Here is a 27,690-nt window from a genome sequence, read left to right as displayed (position 1 = left end):
AGCAAAATACCTGCGCTCGATGTATGCTGAAAGCCTGCATCTGCTGCTTGTGGTGCCTGACGAAGTGTCTAACATACCTTAATCAAGTAAGTGTCCTATCAGAATCAGATTGATTGTCATGTGAGATGTTGATTAGTTGTGCTATTGCAATTGTTATAATATTGGCAAAATGTTTTTTACAATGGAGACTTTCCAAGATGACAGCAATCACACATTGTTATTGATGATAATTGCTGTCTCTTGTTTGTCTGTTTTCACCACAGAATGCGTACACGGCGACAGATATTAACATCACCAGTTTCTGTAAGTCGACACGTGACGTCTGTCGTGGTAATTTCCTGTATTACTAAATGGAAAGAGTTTACAAACCACACACAAGTCAGAGTTATATTATAAAGTCCATCTTTAATTATATGAGCTTCACCATAGCCCTTTTGACTCTCAGATCAATTCAGTGTCTATAAATGAATTCTCTGAGAGTCCTTACAAAACAATTCTTAGTATCTTTTATAGAAAAGATACACCCCTCTCATCTTACATGACGAATAGCAGATCTTAGGAACATTACAAAGAATATTTTACTTGAAACAGGAGTATCCCATCCAGATAGCATTAGCTATAAATTATCGTTCAGTTTGGTCTCTTTAGACGAGATTCTAATCTCGTTCTTGGTACCACTTAGGACCAAAACATTACCTCATCCAATGGCATATATCAATTGCCAATTCTAGATACTCCCATCTCAAATACACCCTCTCTTCTCCCCACTCCTGGAGAAGCTCACTAAGGGGAGTGAACCTCTAGGTCATATACTATGAAAGATAAGTTCAACATCAGCGTTGGTGGTATAATGGTACCAGACACTGCCATACTCCTCCCCCCAATGGGAAAAGAAGGGAGTGACTGGATTACAGACATAGTGGAGCCCTTCACATGGTTTCACAGATGATTCACATATTACCAGACATGTAAAAGACAAGCCTGAACGCTCCCCTCTCTGGGCCCCAAGTGACTTTTCCCTAGAGAGAAAGGAAAATGCAACTGCCAACAGTATAGTCCAAAAGAAGACATTCTAATGACAAGCATAAAGATAAATAAAACATCTTATTTATATATGTTACCTAACTAATTCTGATTCAGCTACGACACGTCTTCGTCATCCTAGTAGAGAATGTCTTCAGAGTGGCCACCATCAACACCATGGGCGACTTTGTCCTCTTCCTGGGAAAGGTAGCGGCCGCATAGTGACTGAGGGAGACTACTAGAGTGAGGGACGTGTACGACAAAATGGCGTCAATGAACAGGATGATTGATTCTGCCTGTGGAGCGTTCCAGTGAGGGTCTGCGAGAGAAACCGGTGTAGCATTTTATGAAGAGTGAGGGAAATTCCCATCTGACCAAAAAACGATGAGGACCCACCCAGACCAGACTCTTACTGTGAGCTGCCCAGGAGGAGACACATCATCCGCGAACAATTGAGGGACATGGCGACTGAATTTCAGTAAGTCAATTTAAAGAAATTTGCACCAAGAATATCTAATAATAAAACCAAGAAAACTTAACATAAAAAGGTACCACTAGTCTTAAGAAGAAGGCTAGAGCTAGTCTTAGGAGGAGGCTTGAGTGAGGGCAGAAAATGTACCATAGAAAAGCCCCCGTTGACAGCTGTCTGTAGGCATTTATGAAGTGTCTACGTGGTCTGAAACCACTGATAATAGCACAAGGTGTTATTGAGCACAAGGTGTTATTTTATATGTATAGGAAGTACCGCCAAGAGAACCGTTGAAGATACATATTGTGCATAGGATGCAACGACTATAATTTTTGAAGATGCACATGGAGTAATAAGGGTGATTACTGAGTGTGTTTGGGAATAGTACTAAGTGAATGTGAATGTTAGAGTTGTGTGAGTGTTGAAATGACGATTTAAGCTGATTGAAATTTGGATAGTAAGAGATTGAAATTTGGAGAATAAGTGGTAAACTGAAGTTCAACAAAGGGTTGAAATTTGGACAATAAAAGGATTAGAAATTTGGATAATAAGAGAATTGACATTTAGATAATAAGAGATATTATTAATACTGAGTGAATGAGAGCTGTCAGGGGACTAGCCCCAGTTTGAAAGAGGTGGATATCTGATTGAATAACCCAACCAGTTCTGTGTGAGTTATTCAATCTATAACGTTATCTAGGGGTTCTGTCCACCACCGCCTGTCAATCTACAGATAGTGAGCACTGAGAGGAGAAGCCATTGAACAGTTTGAGAGTATGAGTGAGGGTAGAGAAGCCCCACTGACAGCTGTCTATAGGCATTTCTGGAAATTGTCTATGTGGTCTGGGACCAATGTGGTCTGGGACCACTGAGATTTCTTTGAGAGCATGATATGTGTACCTCTCGGGCTGGCTGCGCTGTGATCGTTGCTGGTGGTGTGGATGTGAATACCTAAGTTGATTTATAACGTTATATAGGGATTGTGTGTGATGTGAAGATATGAAAGGAGAGAGTGCTATTACCGCATATGCTGTATGAATAGTATAATGGGTTACTAGAGGTTTGATAAAGTAACAATGGAAAAAAATAATAAGAATATACAACTTGCTTACCCACATGTAGACGTACGTAAGTGGTGCAAACTGGCTCTGTTTCCCAGTCTATCCCGTCTCAGGTGCCAGACATATTATGGACAGAGCACACCATCTATAGTGGACTGATAGGCAGTGCTAGCCCAGTTATAATGCATGTTGATCCCAGAAAGAAGCCCTAGTCTCGAGAGCTACCTTAAAAAGGAGCTCCCTCCTATGTTAATCTCTTCCCTTCTGAATTGGCCGATGTATTTTATAAATTTGGTGCATTACATGTTAAGAAGTTTTTTGGGTATCTGAACTCTACTTGATTATTATATTTGACAACTTTCACTTTATGACATTTTTTTAAAGAGAATACTGTACTTTTTACTCCATACATTTTCCCTGACACCCAAAAGTACTCGTTACATTTTGAATGCTTAGCAGCACATGAAAATGGTCCAATTCACACACTTATCAAGAGAACACGTGGGCATCCCTATTGCCTCTGATCTGACGGACTCACTATGTCACGATCATCTTCTGGTGAATGAGTGGACCAAGGCGCAGCGTGATATAAATACATCCTCTTTTTATTTACGAAGAAGATGAACACGAAACGAAACACTTTACAAACTAACAAAACACCGTGAAGCTACAAAACGAAAGTGCACACACAAGCTACTAACGTTTAGACATAGACAATTACCCACAACCTGTCAAATGCCTATGGCTGCCTTAAATATGGCTCCCAATCAGAGACAATGAAAGACAGCTGTCTCTGATTGAGAACCACTCAGGCAACCATAGACATACCTAGACACCTACACTGAACACAACCCCATAAACTCTACCAAAACCCCCTAATACAATACAACCACCCAAGACGAGACAAATACACATAAACATCCCCCATGTCACACCCTGACCTAACTAAAATAATACAGAAAACAAAGATAACTAAGGCCAGGGCGTGACACACTAAACACAAATGCATCTGTTGTAAATGATGTCTGAGTGTTAGAGCGTGCCCCTGGCTATCCGCAAATTTTCAAAACAAGAAAATGGTGCCATCTGCTTTGCGTAATATAAGGAATTTGAAATGATTTATACTTCTACTTCTTTGACTTTTGATACTTAAGTATATTTGAGCAATTACATGTACTTTTGATACTAAAGTATATTTAGAACTAAATACTTTTAGACTTTTACTCAAATAGTATTTTACTGGGTGACTTTCACTTTTACTTGAGCAACTTTCTATTAAGGTATCTATACTTTTACTCAAGTATGACAACTGGGTACTTTTTCCACCACTGCATATTTTAGTAATTTGAAGAAGGTTTCAATTCAAGGTCACGTGATGAACAGAGGGACTGAGCCTTGGGACTGATATCATATTAGAGGTTGCCATCTGTCACACCCTGACCTGTTTCACCTGTCTTTGTGCTTGTCTCCACCCCCCTCCAGGTGTTGCCCATCCTCCCCATTATCCCCTGTGTATTTATACCTGTGTTCTCTGTTTGTCTCTTGCCGTTTTGTTTTGTGAAACTTACCAGCGTTTGTTCCCCTGCTCCTGTCTGTATCTTGCTCCTGTTTTCTAGTCCTTCCTGGTTTTGCCCGTTCTGTCTTCCCTGACCCTGAGCCTTCCTGCTATTATATACCCTGCCCCACCTCACTGGATTATTGACCACTGCCTGCCCAGACCCTGAGACTGCCTGCCTTTCTGGACCTTTTGCACCCTCTCGGGATTACTGACATCTGCCTGCCTTTGACCTGTCGTTTGCTTGCCCCTGTACTAGAAATACATTTTTGTTTATTCGACACTGTCTGCATCTGGGTCGGACCTGAAACCTGATACCAGCTATTGTTTGGGTTAAAGATACGCTTTCTGTGGACAAATAGATAAGTCACGAGTGAAAATTAGTGGTTCTCACTGAAATCAAACATGGGACATTTGGGACAGAGGTACAAATAATTGAAAAAGAGACATGTTTGACCATTTCCAATAATTTTTACAAAATTCTATAGTTTGGGTAACACCAGTGATTTAAGTACGAAGCTAATGTCATCTAAAACAATAATCTGTTTCCTTACCGTGGAACTGTGTCCACAATTTAAGTAGATCCAAGTAAATGTTTTATTACCGAATATTGACCTGATAAGCCAGCACCAACTTTTTGAAGGACCTGGCAGATTTGTTCAACAACAGGTTTCATATTTTGACTAGTTGATGTCACAGGGACAGTCAGTACAGAACATACGTCAATGCAACAGGTAAAAAGGATAAGATTACAAGAAAAGGGTTCTAAGATTGTTTACTTGGACAATGTATTATCTGATGTGTCTCAAGTATGATTCTGTACACGCATGGTTTTATCAAGACTTCCTGCCCAAGATGCAGTAGGCTCGATTGTCCACTAACAAGTTTTCTGATAAGTTTACCAATGATTCCGTATCTCTCCCTTTGAAAGGCTTCCTGAGTCAGGTGCCTTAGGAGAGCAGTTCTTGAGACTGTGTACTATACAGTATAAATGTACCCAGATCCGGCTGTTTAGGGAGCTCCAAAATTAAGTAAGGCCTGGCCATTTTGTTTGTTTTTATCCTACGTTTTACCACACACTCCAGCACCCACACACAAGCCACCTGTTATGCATATTTGTGGTGTTAGTACTGTGTTTGATACATTGTGTGGGGTCTTTTTATTTGGTTTTAGTGGGTACTTCACAGGTTGGAAAATATGTATATATTGTCCGAGTTTTGGTTGCACACATGTACATTTCCTGATAAGAAATGTACTGAAAAACCTAATATAAACCTGGTACACAAAATGTTTGAAATATCTTTAAATAATAAGTCTGAATACAGGTAAAGAAAAGGGAAAGAAACAATCACTTAATGGGGTTGAATGACCCCTGACCTCTGTTCTGCCTTTCTGGTTGGGCCTGATCACCCTCACTAGAAAGGCTAGAGACATTGGGTGAGATTTAAATGTATAAGTATATATATATACACTAATAATTAGGAAGAAGTTTATCATTTATCAATAGTCAGTCCCCTGGGGCCCCTTTGGTACATTTGCAAATTGATTTTGTTCACATGCCTTCCTGTAAAAGGAAAAAATATATGTTGGTAATGCTTGACGGTTATTCCAAATGGATTGAAGTTTTCCCCGGCTCAAACACTTTCTTACAAATAGCTAGTAATGTCTCTGTACTACAGAAGGTATCAGATTGTTGGGTTTGTGGATTGTTCCCAGACAGTGCTGAGACTATGCCATGTGGACTAAAGCAGGTAACCTTACAGACAGAGGGCTTGATTGATTGGGTAAAGGATAAAATGTTTTATATGAAGAAGTCTATTTCTGTTGTTGTTTTGTTTGTTTGTTTTTGTACTGCTGTTTTTTTCTTCTTTTTTCTTGCTTCAATACAAATCTCACCAGATTGGGTCTGCTGGATGGTCAGGATTTCTCCCTAAGGATTTGCCCTCTAACTCCATGACCCTGTAACTCTGCAGTGAGGTCGCCAATGTGATAGAGTATAAGTCAATTTGCAAACATCGTTTCAACAGTGTGTTGTTATTCTCTTTGACATTTGTCTTTGAAATTTGTATTAATAATATTGGTAGTAGTAATAATTTGTCATACAGTAAATAGTTTGTCTGGAATTCCTGAATCAGAAATGGCGTAAACTAAACTGTTGTTCTGGTCTGTCTTCTCTCAAGGTTATGGCGAAGGTGACCACAGATGGTATCTAGATTCATGGAAGGGATAATTAGACCGAGAACAGCATGAGCCTCACCCCCTTTAACCGGCTGAAGTAATGGTGTTCTCTATGGCCCTGTCCTTCAACACTTCTACCTGAGACCTGAGTTCAAGCTAGCAACCTGTGCACAGCATCCAGTCGAAGCTATCAACTGCCTTTTCTCTCAGGAGGGCGGCATGAGTCCACGTGGAGTGAGCATGGAGAGAGATCCCGTCCTAACTTCTCTCATGCTGCTGGTGTACTGGTAGGAAAATGGACAAGACATAATTGACCATATAGGATGGTGGTGGCGGCTCAGGTGAGAGATTTGTCTACTTGGGAAAATCTGATTATTCCCCAGATACTGACATCGGGACATTATCAAGGGCCATCCACTTTGAACATGTGCTATTGGAAGGACGAACTAAAACACTATCTTAAAACCTTTTGTCAATAGGGGGAGCTGTTAGCACTTACTCAATTCTTGCTCGTACAATATGCATATTATTGTTATTATTGGATAGAAAACACTCTCTAGTTTCTATAACCGTTGGAATTATGTCTCTGAGTGGAACAGAACTCATTCTACAGAACTTTTCCTGACAGGGAGTGAGATTTCAGAAATCTTGGCCTCTGGTCCCAGGTCAGTTTTAATGTCCCTGTGAATGCTATGAGGATACAAACACTGCCTACGCCTTCCTCTAGATGTCAGTAAGTGGTGACAATTTGAATGGAGTCGATTGCGCAATCAGGGCCTGTATAAAACACCAAAGACCGGAAGGAGCTTTCTTTCGGACCCTGCGCTCGACGCACTTTGGACGTCGGACTGGGCTCTTTCCAAGCCTTGGTTTAGCCAGTAATATTTCGCCGGTCATGTTTTTACCCGTTATAGGTGTTAAAAACATCATAAGGTAGTTAATTTAAACCGTTTTATAGCAATTTATATCCGTTTAGTGCGATTTTGAGGCATTTATTTGTGACGTCTTTCCATGAGCTGGGCACTTTTCCTGTACATACCGAACGTTAGTGGCCATTTCGACGGGACAAGAGGACATCTTTCGACCAAAAGACGATTAGACCGGAGAAAGGATACATTGCCCAAGATTCTGATGGAAGAACAGCTCATAGTAAGAACTATTTATGATGATAAATCGCTGTTCTGTTGAAAAAAGTTAAATGCATATTTCGCCATTTTGTTTTGTGTAGCTTCGCTTTGGCGGACCCGGTATTGCACAGTAAGGATAATTTTAGAAATGTAATTCAGCGATTGCATTAAGAACTAATTTGTCTTTCGATTCCTGTCAACCCTGTATTTTTTAGTCAAGTTTATGATTTATTATCGATTAGACTAGATCACTCTCAAAGATGGCGCCTGACATTTTCAGGCCAGTTTTGCTACTATTCTCATTGTATAACCACGTTTTTTTGTGGCTAAATATGCACATTTTCGAACAAACTCTATATGTATGTTGTAATATGATGTTACAGGAGTGTCATCGGAAGAATTCTGAGAAGGTTAGTGAAAAAATTAATATATTTTGGTGATGATAACGTTATCGCTCCCGTTGCCTTGAATTCATGCTGGGGTAACGTTTGCACATGTGGTATGCTAATATAACGATTTATTGTGTTTTCGCTGTAAAACGCTTAGAAAATCTGAAATATTGTCTGAATTCACAAGATCTGTGTCTTTCCATTGCTATGCTTTGTCTATTTTTATGAAATGTTTTATGATGAGTAAATTGGTAATACACGTTGCTCTCTGTAGTAATTCTAGTCGCTTTGGGGAGATTTGTGATGGTGGCTGCAATGGCAAACTATGATTTATACCTGAAATATGCACATTTTTCTAACAAAACCTATGCTATACAATAAATATGTTATCAGACTGTCATCTGATGAGGTTTTTTCTTGGTTAGTGGCTATTTATTTCTTTATTTGGTCGAATTGGTGATAGCTACTGGTGGAGAGAAAAAATGGTGGACTAAGAAAAATGGGGTCTTTTGCTAACGTGGTTAGCTAATAGATTTACATATTGTGTCTTCCCTGTAAAACATTTTAAAAATCAGAAATGGTGGCTAGATTCACAAGAAGTGTATCTTTCATCTGGTGTCTTGGACTTGTGATTTAATGATATTTAGATGCTACAATTTACTTGTGACGCTATGCTAGCTATGCTAGTCAGTGGGGGGGGGGGGGGGGTGCTCCCGGATCCGGGTTTCTGAGGCAGTAAAAGTTAAGTAGAAAATGAAGAAACGCCAGAAGACTGAGTGCCAGGAAGGAGGGGGGTGGTCAACCGTGCCCGTAATTGATTTAGGCTTGTCCAAAATGGTTTATTCGGGGTATCAGGTTGATTGTGGAGGTCTGCATTCTGCGAAACTTCGAGTAATTTAGACAGAAAATGCATTGAAATACAATCTGTAATTAACATGCCACTCGCGACAAAAGCTCCAGCTGAAACGTCATTTCCAGAATCTATAAATGAAATTGTGTAATGAAGCATATGTGTAACTGTATGAAGTGAAGGTCTTAAGTTAAAACATTCTACTGCAATGGTTTTACAGGTAAGAGCTATGGAAACAATCTGAGTCTACATATCCATTGTTTGTATTTTAGATTGTAGAACCCAGAGTTAAGGGTTTGAAAGGATGAAGTGTCTGGTTGTATGTGTTGATTTTACTTACTTTAATAGAAGTATAGAATTGAATTGTACACATCATCTCTTCTCCCTCTATATTGGTTTGTGCAGGTGACTGTGACCTCCTCCTAAAACCAATTGGCAGTAGACCCAGAACATTGTTCTGGGAACCAAAAGGGATATCTCAATTTCATGGTCTCAGCTTGGAGAGAAGAAACCTGATTGGTTGATCACAAGCAGGAACCAAACGGTAATGATGAATGATGAATAATGAATTATGTAAATCATGCAAATATAACTTGTCTGTGTAAGCAGTATATAAAAGAACTAACGGGACTGCCCCGGCAGAGCTCCCGACCGACATGTACTATGGTGCATTAATTCTGTTGGAACCTCTCCAGCTTGTTGATAATAAAGAATGATTCATTTAAGTTTGACTTTGAGTTCCTGGTGGTCATTTCCACGACACTGCTCCATTTTAGAATTGTTTATTGTCAGTTCATAATTTGTGTGTATTTTACAAGCATAATAATACTATTCAATCCATCACTGTCTCTCTCTTTTTCTCTATCTTTGTCTCTTTCTTTCTTTTCTCTCCCTTTCCCACCCTCCTTTCTCTCCATCTTTTCCTTCGTGTCTGTGTGTGTCCGGGTACTGATCGTCTCTTGCACGGCGTTCGCCGTTGTGTTGGCACTCAACTACCAGCGGGACTACAGGGTGTGGGTGCCCCTGCTCATCTTCTGCCTGTTATGCCTGGCCCACTGCTTCCTGTCTGTCTTTGAGATTGTGGTGGACGTGCTCTTCCTCTGCTTCGCCGTGGACACCAAGCACAACAACGGCAGCTCCGGACGAGAGTTCTACATGGACAAGGCCCTGATGGGGAGGGGAAGGGAAGCAAGGCTGCGTGGGAGGCTATAGCTGCGTCCCAATTCTCCACCTGTCATGGACTTAAAAGCAATGGATTGGTGTAATCATTGTTAAATTTATGTTATGCTCACTTTGGGAGAAGGGTCGAGAATCGGGATGTAGCCTTGTCTCTGTTCTAAGATACACACTATCATTCCAGTGTATCAGGCTATACATTCTAACTGGTACGCTAGTGTGGATAAGGGAACATAGCTTTTTTTTAGCGGAGTACCACATTAATCCATTTCTATGTTTATTGTAACAGAAGTACATCCGTCAAGAATATTGTTAGTGTAGTTTGGTGCTATTTTACAGGCTGTAGAGTTTATGTTTTTTAGTTAACCCTCTTTTGAGTATTGTGAGAGATTTTTCAAGTGCATTCCATGTTATCACTGTTATTTTGTAACCACTACTATGGTACACTACAAGTGTTTTGTATCTCAAATTACTTTTTGGATTGTGGTACTTATGGTCATTTATTTTTTTAATTTTTAATTGAACTTTTATTTAACTAGGCAAGTCAGTTAAGAACAAACTCTTATTTACAATGACGGCCTACCAAAAGGCAAAAGGCCTCCTGCCGGGACGGGGGCCTGTGATTATTATTATATATATTTTTTTATATATATATATAGGACAAAGAAACACACATCACGACAAGAGAGACACCACTACATAAAGAGAGACTTAAGACAACAACATAGCAAGGCAGCAACACATGACAACACAGCATGGTAGCAACACAACATGACAACAACATGGTAGCAAAACAACATGGTAGCAGCACAAAACATGGTACAAACATTATTGGGCACAGACAACAGCACAAAAGGCAAGAAGGTAGAGACAACAATACATCACACAAAGCAGCCACAACTGTCAGTAAGAGTGCCCATGATTGAGTCTTTGAACGAAGAGATGGAGATAAAGCTGTCCAGTTTGAGTGTTTGTTGCAGCTTGTTCCAGTCGCTAGCTGCTGCGAACTGAAAAGAGGAGCGACCCAGGGATGTGTGTGCTTTGGGGTCTTATGTCAAAGGTAATGCATGATCATAACTGACAATCCCAAAATGATGCCAACATTGAGTCATTTCTACTTGTTGAGTTTCTAATACTCTTGTCAGGTTTTGGCCAGGACTGTTCTGTTTTTTTGTCACTAGATGTCCCCATTGCACCTTTTTTGTACCTTTTGTTTTTCCCTTGCTCTAATTATTGTTTGCACCTGTATGTTAGCACCCAGCCCCAGCCCAAGCCTTGTTGTGTACATATATTTTTCTCTTGTTGGATTTTCCAGAGGTTCTCTGGTTTTGTTCTTTTGTATTTTGGATTAGTCTTTTGAGGTTTGTTTTTCCCTTGCTGTTTTTACCACTTTGTGGATTTTCTTTGTATTTTGGAAGATATCTATTTTTTATTAAACCACAATCTCTAGTACTGCTGTGTCTGCCTCATCTTCTGGGTTCTGCCGATTTAGTGACTGTTTCTCGCACCGGGTCCTGACAGAAACACTGAGCCATTAAAATGAACCCAGAGGCAGCCAGTACCCAGGACTTTTTTCCCATGCTGTCCCACCACGAGGGGACTGTCCAACGTCACGAAGCTGCTCTGGTTCAGCAAGAGGCCTTAATGGCTGGACATTCTCAACTTCTGTCGGAGATGATGACTTCCATAAAGCAGATTTCTGATCAACTTTCTCCTGCAACCGCTTCTGCTCCAGTTCATCAGATTCAAGTGCCCGTGGCAGTTAACCCCCTGGCTGAACCTCGTCTGCCGCCTCCCCAACGGTTCTCAGGTGATCCGAGTGGTTGTAAGGGGTTTTTCACCCAATGTTCTCTCTCCTTCGAGCTGCAACCCTCGTCATTTCCCACCGACCGGTCCAAGATAGCATATATCATCACCCTGCTGTCGGAAAAAGCCCTAGCCTGGGCTACTGCTGTGTGGGATGCCCAAAGTCCCTGCTGTGCCAGCTACTCTACCTTTGCTGAAGAATTCAAGCGAGTGTTTCAAGGTCCTACCAGCGGTCCTGACTCAGCCAAACAGCTCCTGACTCTCCGCCAAGGTCGGCGCAGCGTGACGGACTATGCCATCCAGTTCCGCACGGTGGCAGCAGCGAGTGGCTGGAATGACGAGGCGCTCACAGTGTGCTTTTTGAAGGGTCTTTCCGACACCATCCAAGATGAACTGGTCACTCGGGAACCACCGGACAACCTCGAGTCCCTGATCAAGTTGGCTTCACGCATAGACCAGCGTCTGAGAGAGAGAGAGCTCAACCGTAGATCTCTCACCCTAGCTCCTATCGGTCCCAGCTCCGAGTCTCCACCTTTATCCCCGCTGACTCCACCGGAACCCATGCAGGTTGGACGCATCTCCCAGGCTGAGAGAGACCGCCGGATGAGGGAGCGATGCTGTCTATATTGCGGCAAACCGGGCCATTTCCTCTCCACGTGTCCCGGGCTCCAGGGAAAACGCACTCTCCCGTGCAGGCCTGGGAGGACGGTAACGGGAAACATAACCTCCTCTCATCCATCCAACTCCCGCCTGCTCATTCCAGTTACCCTTTCCTGGGACAACCACGAGCTTCCCCTTCAAGCCTTGGTAGACTCTGGAGCCGCAGGTAACTTCATGGATGGTGTCTGGGCGAAGGAGAATGGCGTTCCCTCTGAACCTCTAAGTGACCCCATAAGGGTTACTACGTTGGATGGAAGCCCTTTGGGATCTGGACTTGTCACTCGTGTCACTACCCCCTTGCGTCTTTCAGTTTCCCAACACCAGGAAGTGATGAACTTTCATCTGACCTCGTGTTCCGAGTTCCCTCTCGTCCTTGGATACCCCTGGCTTCACAGCCATAACCCTCACATCAACTGGTCTGTGGCCACTATCAAGCAGTGGGGTCCTACGTGCCAAGCCACTTGTATCTTCCCAAGTTCCCCGAGTTCCCCTCCCGAGTCTCTAGAATCCATCGACCTGTCCCGAGTTCCCGAGTGTTACCATGACCTCAAACCGGTATTTAGCAAACAGAGGGCCACCAAACTACCACCCCATAGACCTTACGATTGCCCCATCGACCTGTTTCCGGGCACCTGCCCCCCCAGGGGTCGGATCTTTTCCCTATCTCCTCCCGAACGAGCTGCTATGGATACCTACATCAAGGACGCTCTGGCAGCAGGCCTCATGCGTCCATCCACCTCGCCGGCGGGAGCAGGGTTTTTCTTTGTGGCCAAAAAAGACGGGGGATTACGTCCTTGCATCGACTACCGGGGACTTAATGCCATAACCGTCCGTAACCGCTACCCGCTACCCCTTATGGCCACAGCCTTTGAGCTGCTCCAGGAAGCAGTGGTCTTCACTAAGCTTGACCTGCGGAACGCATACCATCTTGTGCGGATCAAACCCGGTGACGAGTGGAAGACCGCTTTCAACACGCCTACTGGTCACTACGAATACTTGGTGATGCCCTTCGGCCTGACCAACGCCCCGGCTGTGTTCCAAGCGCTCATAAACGATGTGCTTAGGGATATGCTTAACATTTTCGTGTTTGTTTACTTGGATGACATCCTCATCTTTTCGAGCTCCCTTCAAGAACACACTAAGCATGTCAGACAAGTGCTCAAACGCCTCCTAGACAGCCATTTGTACGTTAAGCCGGAAAAGTGTGAATTCCATTCCTCTCGAGTACAGTTCCTGGGATTTGTAGTGGAACCCGGTCGAGTCCAGATGGACCCCAAGAAGGTAGGGGCGGTAGCAGATTGGCCCACCCCCAAGTCCGTTAAGGAAGTTCAGCGTTTCCTGGGCTTCACTAACTTCTACCGCAAGTTCATCAAGAACTTCAGCTCGGTGGCAGCCCCTCTCTCAGCTTTAACCAAGGGTGGCAACACAAGGTTTCTGTGGGGAAGAGAAGCTGAGACGGCCTTCCAAGGACTCAAGCAGCGCATCCTCTCTGCTCCCATCCTGACACTACCGACGGCGGATGAACCTTTTGTGGTGGAGGTAGACGCATCAGAGGTTGGTGTTGGAGCTGTCCTGTCTCAGAGGGGTGAAGACAAGAGATGGTGGTTAGCTGCACTTGATTGATCTCACCTGATGCAACAGCATCAATGGAATAGTTCCAAAAGTACAGACCCCTGCCCATCTGGCACTCAATACCAGCTCAATTAAACACTCAAAGCAATTTAAACAAAACAAATACTATTTAAACCCAGGTCTGTCCTGTATTGCTTATACTATTTCTAACTCCTGTTATCCTCTACTCTGTGATGGATATCAGGAATACATCTCTGGGACAGCTTGCGAGACTCCACCCGTAGCGGTAAGTTTTTTGTTGAGAGCCATACTCTCTGGTCTGCCTCATCTTCTGGGTTTTGCCGATTTAGTGACTGTTTCTCGCACCGGGTCCTGACAACTCTATCTGTAGAAAAAGGCATTCCCTAGAGCTGTATATTTATTCATGAATGCAAGCAGAGTTTTAACCCAGAATATTTTTTCTAACATTTTTATGCAGAGTAATAAAATAAATAAAAAACAAGCAATGACCACTTGTGTTTGTGAAAGCTGTGGGGCGAGAGAGGATCAGTTGTATCAGGGACATGGGTTTGTGTCTGTGTCACGTTCTGACCTTAGTTCCTTTTTTATGTCTCTATTTCGGTTTGGTCAGGGCGTGAGTTGGGGTGGGCATTCTATGTTTTGTTCTATGTTTTGTATTTCTGTGTTTGGCCTGGTATGGTTCCCAATCAGAGGCAGCTGTCAATCGCTGTCTCTGATTGAGAACCATACTTAGGTAGCCTGTTCCCACCTGTATTTGTGGGTAGTTGTTTCCTGTTTTGTGTTGTGTCACCTGATAGGACTGTTTCGTTTTTTCGTTGTTTCACCTTTGTTATTTTGTATTCAGTGTTCAGTTTAATAAATTTAACATGGACACGTACCACGCTGCATTTTGGTCCGATCCTTCCTATTCCTCATCAGACGAGGACGACGATCGTTACAGTCTGTATGTCATTAAGATATCCACTAAGAGGGGAAAACAATAAAACAATATACCCAATAATAAAAAATGATTTATATCCCCAACAATAAAACAATATATGTAATTAAATGATATGCTTGTAATTGTGACGTGTTAAGTAGGATATAGCCCGGTATCACACCAGGGTTCACACTATTTGTTTTTCTGTCAAAGACGTTAGCTGCACTTGATTGATCTCACCTGATGCAACAGCATCAATGGAATAGTTCCAAAAGTACAGACCCCTGCCCATCTGGCACTCAATACCAGCTCAATTAAACACTCAAAGCAATTTAAACAAAACAAATACTATTTAAACCCAGGTCTGTCCTGTATTGCTTATACTATTTCTAACTCCTGTTATCCTCTACTCTGTGATGGATATCAGGAATACATCTGGCCCTGACCCCATCCTATCCTCTACGATGCATCTGGCCCACTACAACCTGGGCATCGTGGCCAAAGTCTCCATTATCATCACCCTGGTGGAGATCCCTGGCCTTATCCTCACCTACATCCACAACCTGCTCAAAAGAAAAGTATGCATTTTATTAGATTCACTGTCATGGGCCAATAACCAGCTCAAAGGCAAGTACATTCATACATTCACCTACATCCACGGTCAGGAGGAAAAGCTTAATTTCCAATAGTTCCAAGCGGTCAAAGCCATTAGTTTTTTGAGACAGGGGGTGACACCAAAGCTGTGTTGTATTCATTAGGTTTGTCTTAGCAAATGTTCAAAGACGCCTTACGGTACATTTCAAGCTCAAAACATGTTTCAACACCAATGACAATGATGACAATAACCGTGGCCATTTGCATGCCAAATAATCGTTACTCAAAATTCCATTATCATCACAGCCCTAATCAAACAGACCTTTAATTTCTGTTTTATTGAAGTTCATTCCAGTTCATTGTCTTACTTTTCCATAAAAACAACCATTTATTATCCATGTTAAGATGTACAGAACAGTTTTCATTTTCATTTGATGATACAACTTCAATGTGGATATTCTAATCACGTGACATGTCAACCTGACTAAATATACTCATTTGGAAATATATTGATACATTTGTATTGTATTTGTGTTTATTATGGAACCCAATTAGCTGCTACCAAGGCATTTAATGATTTGTAAATGATATGTTATGAAAAACAGTTCTCGCTCCATCTTTTAATCAGTCTGTGTGATTGACAGGAGAGATGAGAGGAGCTGAGTTTTTATCATTATCATTATTACAGGGGACGAAGAAGGGAAAGAGTGTCTCTGTAAAGGTGCAGCCAGTGAAAGAGTAGATATGAGACCTGACCTCCACATCATAAAAGGAGACCTGACCCTCCTCATAGTCCACAAACACCCCCACCTTCTGGGGCTTCTCGCTCAGGGAGAGACAGACTTGCGGTGAGGCACAGGCTGTGTACTGATTCCCATCCCTTAGGACCACAGTCCAGAGTCCATCCTCAGGTCGAGGTGATATATTCTCCTTCCTGCCTATGGACTCTCTGGCCACTCCTAAAGTCCACCTAGTCTTCCCCTTAACCGTCACCTCATAGTAAAATCTCCCTGAGGAGAAGCCATCCTTTCCAAGGACAATGGGATACTGATCAAACTGTTTTGGATTGTCAGGAAGATTCTGTGGTGTGTCTCCACATCTTACTTGTTTGCCATCCTCAGACAGGATGAGATATAGATGTGCTGTATCAGGGTCCAGAGTCACATCCACTGCATACTGCTGAAGTCTCCTCAGTTTGACTTCAGGTAGCCTCTCCATCTCCTTATTCAGTGTCTCCTCCAGCTGAAACACAGCTTTTCTCACAGTCCCCACACACAGATCACTGATCTCAGACCAGTCCTTGGTGGGTGGAGGGGTGCACACTAGAGATGAGAAGCTCTGGAGAAGTTGGTGGTGGTCCTCACTGTGTGAGAGCTGCTTCAGCTCAGTGCTTTTCCTCTTGAGCTCAGTGATTTCCTGCTCCAGTTCTTTAATGAGCCCTCATCCTGCCTCTACTGCTTCCTGCTTCTAACAAGCTCAACCTGGCTTTTCTCAATGGAACGCACCAGAGCAGTGAAGACCTCTCTGCTATCTCTCTCTTTGCATCTCTCTTGCTGAGAACTACTGAGAGTTTGATCTCTTTAACCTTCTGCAGTCACTCCTGGATAATCTGCTGCACTTCTGCCTCAGGTTTCCCCGAGCTGAGCCTTCCTCTCTCCACACTCTTCCTCTAGCACTGGTTCCCAAACTTTTTATAGTCCCGTACCCATTCAAACATTCAACCTCCAGCTGCGTACCCCCTATACAACCAGGGTCAGAGCACTCTCAAATGTTGTTTTTTGCCATCATTGTAAGCCTGCCACACACACACTATACAATACATTTATTAAGCATAAGAATGAGTGTGAGTTTTTGTCACAATCTGGCTCGTGGGAAGTGACAAAGCGGTCTTACAGGACCAGGGCACAAATAATAATAATCTATTTTTTATTTTTTATTTAACCATCTTACATAAAACCTTATTTGTTCATCGAAAATGGTGAATAACTCGCCACAGGTTAATGAGAAGGGTGTGCTTGAAAGGATGCACATACTGTAACTCTGCAATGTTGTATTGGAGAGAGTCTCAGTCTTAAATCATTTTCCACACACAGTCAGTGCCTATATTTAGTTTTCATGCTAGTGAGGGCCGAGAATCCACTCTGACATAGGTAAATGGTTGCAAAGGGCATCAGTGTCTTAACAGCGCGATTTGCCAAGGCAGAATAATCTGAGTGCAGCCCATTCCAGAAATCTGGCAGTGGCTTCTGATTAAATTCAATTTTCACAGAACCGCTTGTTGCAATTTCAATGAGGCTCTCTTGTTCAGATATCGGTGTGGACTGGAGACAGGGCAAGAAAGGGATAACGAATCCAGTTGTTTGTGTCATCAGTTTCGGGAAAGTACCTGCGTAATTGCACACCCAGGTCACTCGGGTGCTTCGCTATATCACATTTGACATTGTCCGTAAGCTTGAGTTAATTTCCACACACAAAATCAGACAATGATGGAAATACCTGTGTGTTGTCCTTGTTGATGCAGACAGAGAAGAGCTCCATCTTCATAATCTTAGCCTCAATTTTGTCCCGCACATTGAATATAGTTGTGGAGAGTCCCTGTAATCCTAGATTCAGATCATTCAGGCGAGAAAAAACATCACCCAGATAGGCCAGTCGTGTAAGAAACTCGTCATCAAGAGGTCGGACAAGTGAAAATTATGGTCAGTAAAGAAAACTTTAAGCTTGTCTCTCAATTAAAAAAACGCGTCAATACTTTGCCCCTTGATAACCAGCGGACTTCTGTATGTTGTAAAAGCGTTACATGGTCGCTGCCCATATCATTGAATAGTGCAGAAAATACATGAGAGTTCAGGGGCCTTGCTTTAACAAAGTTAACCATTTTCACTGTCTAAAACGTCTTTCAAGCTGTCTGTCATTCCCTTGGCAGCAAGAGCCTCTCGGTGGATGCTGCAGTGTACCCAAGTGGCGTCGGGAGCAACTGCTTGCATGTGCGTTACCACTCCACTATGTCTCCCTGTCATGGCTTTTGCACCATCAGTATAGATACCAACACATCTTGACCACCAAAGTCCATTTAATGTCACAAAGCTGTCCAGTACTGTGCTGTCCTGTCCAGTAAAAATATCCTCTCCTGTTTCCAGTGGTTTGCAGAAGAGGATGTCTTCCTTAATTGACACCCCTTAAACGTAACGGACATATACCAGGAGCTGTGCCAGGCCCGCCACGTTTGTTGACTCATCCAGCTGTAACGCATAGAGTTCACTGGCTTGTATGTGAAGCAGTAATTGTTTCAAAACATCTCCTGCCATGTCACTGATGTGTCGTGAAACAATGTTGTTGGATGAAGGCATTGTCTGTATAGTTTTTTTGTCTTTTCTCACAGCATTGTCCCAGCCATATCCGCGTCAGCAGGAGGAATGAAGTCTTCCACAATAGTATGGGGCTTGCCTGTCCTAGCCACTCGGTAGCTCACCATATACGATGCTTCTAGCCCCTTCTTATTAATGGTATCTGTTGCTTTTATACATGTCTTACTACTTGTCTTAATTCTCGCTCAAAAAACACCTGTGGCTTATTTTTCAAATTGGCATGTTTTGTTTCTAAATGTCTGCACAAGAGTGAAGGTTTCATTGAGTTGTGAGATAGTACTTTTGCACATATAACATACTGTGGCTGAGGAAAGGCACTACTCCCAATATAAGTGAACCCCAAATAAATGTAGTTCTCGTCATATTTGCGCCTCTTTGATGGTCTAACGTCCCTGTCTGTTGTTTGGTGCTTTCTTGAGTAAGGGGGCAGTAGCTCTTCGGCTGCATCAGATTCACAACTGTCAGTGTCCATGCTAGCTGGGCTAACAACAAATGTAGAATTACTGATGTTAGCATTGGATGTGCACGTGGAAGCAGAACAACTTGTGTCGTTGACAGGTGCAGGTGTAGTACTGCTGGTAGTAGCAGTACTACCAGTAGAGCTGGTGTGTGTCTCTATGGATGAGGGCCGTACTTTTTTTTTACCATTTATCAATTTTCGAGCAAACGGAATGAGCAGCAGCTACGTTTGGCTACATACGGATCGTTAGTGGAATTCCCGCGAGAGAGTAATGGTTAATGTGATTGGATGTTAATTATTTGATTAGGCTACCTGTATTTGACATTGTGTTGTTATTTCGCTGAACACAAGATGGTTTCATTTTATTTTTGGCTACTCAGGCGAGAAAAAAACCTCACCCAAATGTATAGCCCGTTGAAAAATATAAATGGACTGTTTGAAAATGTGAAGTTTTTTTTTTTTTAACATTGTGAATCAGATTTATATTTGGTGTACCCCTGACAGCATTGCGCGTTACGCGTACCCCAGTTAGGGAATACCTGCTCTTTAGCAGGGGTGGGCAACTCCAGTCCTCGAGGGCCTGATTGGTGACCTCGTGTTCCGAGTTCCCTCTCGTCCTTGGATACCCCTGGCTTCACAGCCATAACCCTCACATCGACTGGTCTGTGGGCACTATCAAGCAGTGGGGTCCTACGTGCCAAGCCACTTGTATCTTCCCAAGTTCCCCGAGTTCCCCTCCCGAGTCTCTAGAATCCATCGACCTGTCCCGAGTTCCCGAGTGTTACCATGACCTCAAACCGGTATTTAGCAAACAGAGGGCCACCAAACTACCACCCCATAGACCTTACGATTGCCCCATCGACCTGTTTCCGGGCACCTGCCCCCCCAGGGGTCGGATCTTTTCCCTATCTCCTCCCGAACGAGCTGCTATGGATACCTACATCAAGGACGCTCTGGCAGCAGGCCTCATGCGTTCATCCACCTCGCCGGCGGGAGCAGGGTTTTTCTTTGTGGCCAAAAAATACGGGGGATTACGTCCTTGCATCGACTACCGGGGACTTAATGCCATAACCGTCCGTAACCGCTACCCGCTACCCCTTATGGCCACAGCCTTTGAGCTGCTCCAGGAAGCAGTGGTCTTCACTAAGCTTGACCTGCGGAACGCATACCATCTTGTGCGGATCAAACCCGGTGACGAGTGGAAGACCGCTTTCAACACGCCTACTGGTCACTACGAATACTTGGTGATGCCCTTCGGCCTGACCAACGCCCCGGCTGTGTTCCAAGCGCTCATAAACGATGTGCTTAGGGATATGCTTAACATTTTCGTGTTTGTTTACTTGGATGACATCCTCATCTTTTCGAGCTCCCTTCAAGAACACACTAAGCATGTCAGACAAGTGCTCAAACGCCTCCTAGACAGCCATTTGTACGTTAAGCCGGAAAAGTGTGAATTCCATTCCTCTCGAGTACAGTTCCTGGGATTTGTAGTGGAACCCGGTCGAGTCCAGATGGACCCCAAGAAGGTAGGGGCGGTAGCAGATTGGCCCACCCCCAAGTCCGTTAAGGAAGTTCAGCGTTTCCTGGGCTTCACTAACTTCTACCGCAAGTTCATCAAGAACTTCAGCTCGGTGGCAGCCCCTCTCTCAGCTTTAACCAAGGGTGGCAACACAAGGTTTCTGTGGGGAAGAGAAGCTGAGACGGCCTTCCAAGGACTCAAGCAGCGCATCCTCTCTGCTCCCATCCTGACACTACCGACGGCGGATGAACCTTTTGTGGTGGAGGTAGACGCATCAGAGGTTGGTGTTGGAGCTGTCCTGTCTCAGAGGGGTGAAGACAAGAGGCTTCATCCTTGCGCCTTCTTCTCTCACCGGCTTACCCCGGCCGAGAGGAATTACGATGTGGGGGATCGTGAACTCCTAGCGGTTAAGATGGCATTGAAGGAATGGAGACACTGGCTCGAGGGGGCTTCTCAACCGTTTCAAGTGCTTACGGACCACAAAAATCTGGAGTATATCCAGCAGGCGTAGCGGTTGAACTCCAGACAAGCTCGATGGTCTCTTTTCTTCAGCCGATTCCAGTTTATTCTCACCTATAGACCCGGGTCGAAGAATCTCAAACCGGATGCCTTGTCACGAGTCTACTCTCCTGCCATTCGAGAAGATACTGACATGACTGTTCTTCCTGCCGCTAAGATTGTGGCTCCGATCTCGTGGCAAGTGGAGGATACCGTGAACCAAGCTCAAGCCATCGAACCGGGCCCTGGAGGAGGTCCTGCTAATCGGTTGTTTGTTCCCAAGGCAGCAAGGTCCCAAGTCCTTCTGTGGGGGCACTCCTCTCGCCTCACCTGTCACCCGGGCGTAGGTCGCACCTTGGAGTTCATCCAGCGTAAGTTCTGGTGGCCCACCATAAAAGAAGACGTTGCCACTTTCGTCAAGGCCTGTTCCGTGTGCTGCCAGGGCAAATCTTCTCACCTCCGCCCTCAAGGACTCCTTCACCCTTTATCTATTCCCCACCGACCCTGGTCCCATATCTCGCTGGACTTTATTACTGGCCTTCCTCCGTCCCATGGTAATACTACGATCCTAGTCATCATCGACAGGTTTTCTAAGGCGGCCAGGTTTGTTCCCTTGACCAAATTACCTTCTGCCAAGGAAACAGCTGAGTTGGTGATTAACCATGTGTTCCGAGTCTTTGGCATCCCGCAAGATATGGTTTCCGACAGAGGTCCCCAGTTCGCCTCAAGGTTTTGGAAGGCCTTCTGCCAACTCATAGGGGCCACGGTCAGTTTATCTTCAGGGTACCATCCGGAGTCCAACGGCCAAACTGAGAGGATGAATCAGGAGCTGGAAACCACCCTCAGATGTATGGTTTCCAACAACCCATCCACATGGTCATCCTTCATTGTTTGGGCTGAGTACGCGCACAACACCTTGTGCTCCTCCTCCACTGGTATATCCCCGCACGAGTGTCAGTTTGGCTATGCTCCTCTATTGTTCCCGGACCAGGAGGCAGAAGTCAGAGTGCCTTCAGCCTCGAGGTTCATCAGACGCTGTCGGCTTACGTGGAAGAAGGCCCGTCTTAATCTTCTGCGTTCCTCACAGCAGTACCAACGACAAGCCAACAGACGTCGCCGTCCCGGTCCTACCCTGTACCCCGGCCAGAGAGTATGGCTCTCAACAAAAAACTTACCGCTACGGGTGGAGTCTCGCAAGCTGTCCCAGAGATTCATCGGACCCTTTAAGATTGCCAGGAGAGTCAATCCCGTTACTTTTCGCCTGCACTTACCCAGATCCCTTAAAATCAATCCCACATTTCACATTTCTTTATTAAAACCTGTTGTTTTTTCTCCCCTTATTCCGGCAGGCAGACCTCCCCCTCCGCCCCGTGTCATCGGAGGCCAGTCGGCTTATACCGTCCACCGGATACTGGACTCCCGCCGGGTGCAGCGGTCCTGGCAGTATCTGGTGGACTGGGAAGGCTACGGTCCCGAGGAGCGCTCCTGGGTTCCTGCCAAGGACATACTGGACCCTGACCTCATTCGTCAGTTCAGGGCCCTCCACCCTGAGAAGGCTGGTAGGAACGTCAGGAGCCGTTCCTAGGAGGGGGATTCTGTCAGGTTTTGGCCAAGACTGTTCTGTTTTTTTGTCACTAGATGTCCCCATTGCACCTTTTTTGTACCTTTTGTTTTTCCCTTGCTCTAATTATTGTTTGCACCTGTATGTTAGCACCCAGCCCCAGCCCAAGCCTTGTTGTGTACATATATTTTTCTCTTGTTGGATTTTCCAGAGGTTCTCTGGTTTTGTTCTTTTGTATTTTGGATGAGTCTTTTGAGGTTTGTTTTTCCCTTGCTGTTTTTACCACTTTGTGGATTTTCTTTGTATTTTGGAAGATATCTATTTTTTATTAAACCACCATCTCTAGTACTGCTGTGTCTGCCTCATCTTCTGGGTTCTGCCGATTTAGTGACTGTTTCTCGCACCGGGTCCTGACAACTCTATCTGTAGAAAAAGGCATTCCCTAGAGCTGTATATTTATTCATGAATGCAAGCAGAGTTTTAACCCAGAATATTTTTTCTAACATTTTTATGCAGAGTAATAAAATAAATAAAAAACAAGCAATGACCACTTGTGTTTGTGAAAGCTGTGGGGCGAGAGAGGATCAGTTGTATCAGGGACATGGGTTTGTGTCTGTGTCACGTTCTGACCTTAGTTCCTTTTTTATGTCTCTATTTCGGTTTGGTCAGGGCGTGAGTTGGGGTGGGCATTCTATGTTTTGTTCTATGTTTTGTATTTCTGTGTTTGGCCTGGTATGGTTCCCAATCAGAGGCAGCTGTCAATCGCTGTCTCTGATTGAGAACCATACTTAGGTAGCCTGTTCCCACCTGTATTTGTGGGTAGTTGTTTCCTGTTTTGTGTTGTGTCACCTGATAGGACTGTTTCGTTTTTTCGTTGTTTCACCTTTGTTATTTTGTATTCAGTGTTCAGTTTAATAAATTTAACATGGACACGTACCACGCTGCATTTTGGTCCGATCCTTCCTATTCCTCATCAGACGAGGACGACGATCGTTACAGTCTGTATGTCATTAAGATATCCACTAAGAGGGGAAAACAATAAAACAATATACCCAATAATAAAAAATTATTTATATCCCCAACAATAAAACAATATATGTAATTAAATGATATGCTTGTAATTGTGACGTGTTAAGTAGGATATAGCCCGGTATCACACCAGGGTTCACACTATTTGTTTTTCTGTCAAAGACGTTAGCTGCACTTGATTGATCTCACCTGATGCAACAGCATCAATGGAATAGTTCCAAAAGTACAGACCCCTGCCCATCTGGCACTCAATACCAGCTCAATTAAACACTCAAAGCAATTTAAACAAAACAAATACTATTTAAACCCAGGTCTGTCCTGTATTGCTTATACTATTTCTAACTCCTGTTATCCTCTACTCTGTGATGGATATCAGGAATACATCTGGCCCTGACCCCATCCTATCCTCTACGATGCATCTGGCCCACTACAACCTGGGCATCGTGGCCAAAGTCTCCATTATCATCACCCTGGTGGAGATCCCTGGCCTTATCCTCACCTACATCCACAACCTGCTCAAAAGAAAAGTATGCATTTTATTAGATTCACTGTCATGGGCCAATAACCAGCTCAAAGGCAAGTACATTCATACATTCACCTACATCCACGGTCAGGAGGAAAAGCTTAATTTCCAATAGTTCCAAGCGGTCAAAGCCATTAGTTTTTTGAGACAGGGGGTGACACCAAAGCTGTGTTGTATTCATTAGGTTTGTCTTAGCAAATGTTCAAAGACGCCTTACGGTACATTTCAAGCTCAAAACATGTTTCAACACCAATGACAATGATGACAATAACCGTGGCCATTTGCATGCCAAATAATCGTTACTCAAAATTCCATTATCATCACAGCCCGAATCAAACAGACCTTTAATTTCTGTTTTATTGAAGTTCATTCCAGTTCATTGTCTTACTTTTCCATAAAAACAACCATTTATTATCCATGTTAAGATGTACAGAACAGTTTTCATTTTCATTTGATGATACAACTTCAATGTGGATATTCTAATCACGTGACATGTCAACCTGACTAAATATACTCATTTGGAAATATATTGATACATTTGTATTGTATTTGTGTTTATTATGGAACCCAATTAGCTGCTACCAAGGCATTTAATGATTTGTAAATGATATGTTATGAAAAACAGTTCTCGCTCCATCTTTTAATCAGTCTGTGTGATTGACAGGAGAGATGAGAGGAGCTGAGTTTTTATCATTATCATTATTACAGGGGACGAAGAAGGGAAAGAGTGTCTCTGTAAAGGTGCAGCCAGTGAAAGAGTAGATATGAGACCTGACCTCCACATCATAAAAGGAGACCTGACCCTCCTCATAGTCCACAAACACCCCCACCTTCTGGGGCTTCTCGCTCAGGGAGAGACAGACTTGCGGTGAGGCACAGGCTGTGTACTGATTCCCATCCCTTAGGACCACAGTCCAGAGTCCATCCTCAGGTCGAGGTGATATATTCTCCTTCCTGCCTATGGACTCTCTGGCCACTCCTAAAGTCCACCTAGTCTTCCCCTTAACCGTCACCTCATAGTAAAATCTCCCTGAGGAGAAGCCATCCTTTCCAAGGACAATGGGATACTGATCAAACTGTTTTGGATTGTCAGGAAGATTCTGTGGTGTGTCTCCACATCTTACTTGTTTGCCATCCTCAGACAGGATGAGATATAGATGTGCTGTATCAGGGTCCAGAGTCACATCCACTGCATACTGCTGAAGTCTCCTCAGTTTGACTTCAGGTAGCCTCTCCATCTCCTTATTCAGTGTCTCCTCCAGCTGAAACACAGCTTTTCTCACAGTCCCCACACACAGATCACTGATCTCAGACCAGTCCTTGGTGGGTGGAGGGGTGCACACTAGAGATGAGAAGCTCTGGAGAAGTTGGTGGTGGTCCTCACTGTGTGAGAGCTGCTTCAGCTCAGTGCTTTTCCTCTTGAGCTCAGTGATTTCCTGCTCCAGTTCTTTAATGAGCCCTCATCCTGCCTCTACTGCTTCCTGCTTCTAACAAGCTCAACCTGGCTTTTCTCAATGGAACGCACCAGAGCAGTGAAGACCTCTCTGCTATCTCTCTCTTTGCATCTCTCTTGCTGAGAACTACTGAGAGTTTGATCTCTTTAACCTTCTGCAGTCACTCCTGGATAATCTGCTGCACTTCTGCCTCAGGTTTCCCCGAGCTGAGCCTTCCTCTCTCCACACTCTTCCTCTAGCACTGGTTCCCAAACTTTTTATAGTCCCGTACCCATTCAAACATTCAACCTCCAGCTGCGTACCCCCTATACAACCAGGGTCAGAGCACTCTCAAATGTTGTTTTTTGCCATCATTGTAAGCCTGCCACACACACACTATACAATACATTTATTAAGCATAAGAATGAGTGTGAGTTTTTGTCACAATCTGGCTCGTGGGAAGTGACAAAGCGGTCTTACAGGACCAGGGCACAAATAATAATAATCTATTTTTTATTTAACCATCTTACATAAAACCTTATTTGTTCATCGAAAATGGTGAATAACTCGCCACAGGTTAATGAGAAGGGTGTGCTTGAAAGGATGCACATACTGTAACTCTGCAATGTTGTATTGGAGAGAGTCTCAGTCTTAAATCATTTTCCACACACAGTCAGTGCCTATATTTAGTTTTCATGCTAGTGAGGGCCGAGAATCCACTCTGACATAGGTAAATGGTTGCAAAGGGCATCAGTGTCTTAACAGCGCGATTTGCCAAGGCAGAATAATCTGAGTGCAGCCCATTCCAGAAATCTGGCAGTGGCTTCTGATTAAATTCAATTTTCACAGAACCGCTTGTTGCAATTTCAATGAGGCTCTCTTGTTCAGATATCGGTGTGGACTGGAGACAGGGCAAGAAAGGGATAACGAATCCAGTTGTTTGTGTCATCAGTTTCGGGAAAGTACCTGCGTAATTGCACACCCAGGTCACTCGGGTGCTTCGCTATATCACATTTGACATTGTCCGTAAGCTTGAGTTAATTTCCACACACAAAATCAGACAATGATGGAAATACCTGTGTGTTGTCCTTGTTGATGCAGACAGAGAAGAGCTCCATCTTCATAATCTTAGCCTCAATTTTGTCCCGCACATTGAATATAGTTGTGGAGAGTCCCTGTAATCCTAGATTCAGATCATTCAGGCGAGAAAAAACATCACCCAGATAGGCCAGTCGTGTAAGAAACTCGTCATCAAGAGGTCGGACAAGTGAAAATTATGGTCAGTAAAGAAAACTTTAAGCTTGTCTCTCAATTAAAAAAACGCGTCAATACTTTGCCCCTTGATAACCAGCGGACTTCTGTATGTTGTAAAAGCGTTACATGGTCGCTGCCCATATCATTGAATAGTGCAGAAAATACATGAGAGTTCAGGGGCCTTGCTTTAACAAAGTTAACCATTTTCACTGTCTAAAACGTCTTTCAAGCTGTCTGTCATTCCCTTGGCAGCAAGAGCCTCTCGGTGGATGCTGCAGTGTACCCAAGTGGCGTCGGGAGCAACTGCTTGCATGTGCGTTACCACTCCACTATGTCTCCCTGTCATGGCTTTTGCACCATCAGTATAGATACCAACACATCTTGACCACCAAAGTCCATTTAATGTCACAAAGCTGTCCAGTACTGTGCTGTCCTGTCCAGTAAAAATATCCTCTCCTGTTTCCAGTGGTTTGCAGAAGAGGATGTCTTCCTTAATTGACACCCCTTAAACGTAACGGACATATACCAGGAGCTGTGCCAGGCCCGCCACGTTTGTTGACTCATCCAGCTGTAACGCATAGAGTTCACTGGCTTGTATGTGAAGCAGTAATTGTTTCAAAACATCTCCTGCCATGTCACTGATGT

The 27,690-nt window shown here is 43.8% G+C and overlaps 2 protein-coding genes and 2 pseudogenes across 2 annotated transcripts in view; 1 reads left to right on the top strand and 3 right to left on the bottom strand.

Annotated features, from left to right (window-relative positions):
* LOC139566867 (E3 ubiquitin-protein ligase TRIM39-like) overlaps window positions 1-27,690 on the bottom strand; it is a 46,732-nt gene that overhangs the window by 7,711 nt on the left and 11,331 nt on the right. The window lies entirely within an intron of this gene.
* On the top strand, window positions 24-9,864 carry LOC139566687 (choline transporter-like protein 1). The gene is made up of 4 exons (XM_071387939.1): window positions 24-86; window positions 264-320; window positions 1,141-1,229; window positions 9,597-9,864. Exons 1-4 carry the CDS (start codon window positions 24-26, stop codon window positions 9,862-9,864), a joined length of 477 nt encoding a protein of 158 aa, XP_071244040.1.
* Window positions 15,835-17,944, bottom strand: LOC139566686 (E3 ubiquitin-protein ligase TRIM39-like; annotated as a pseudogene).
* LOC139566685 (E3 ubiquitin-protein ligase TRIM39-like) lies at window positions 24,803-26,915 on the bottom strand (annotated as a pseudogene).

This window comes from Salvelinus alpinus, chromosome 39 (genome assembly GCF_045679555.1).
Source record: "Salvelinus alpinus chromosome 39, SLU_Salpinus.1, whole genome shotgun sequence".
NCBI classification, from domain to species: Eukaryota; Metazoa; Chordata; class Actinopteri; order Salmoniformes; family Salmonidae; genus Salvelinus; species Salvelinus alpinus.
The sequence above is the reverse complement of the archived record's forward strand: the minus strand, read 5'-3'. Positions and strand labels throughout refer to the sequence as shown.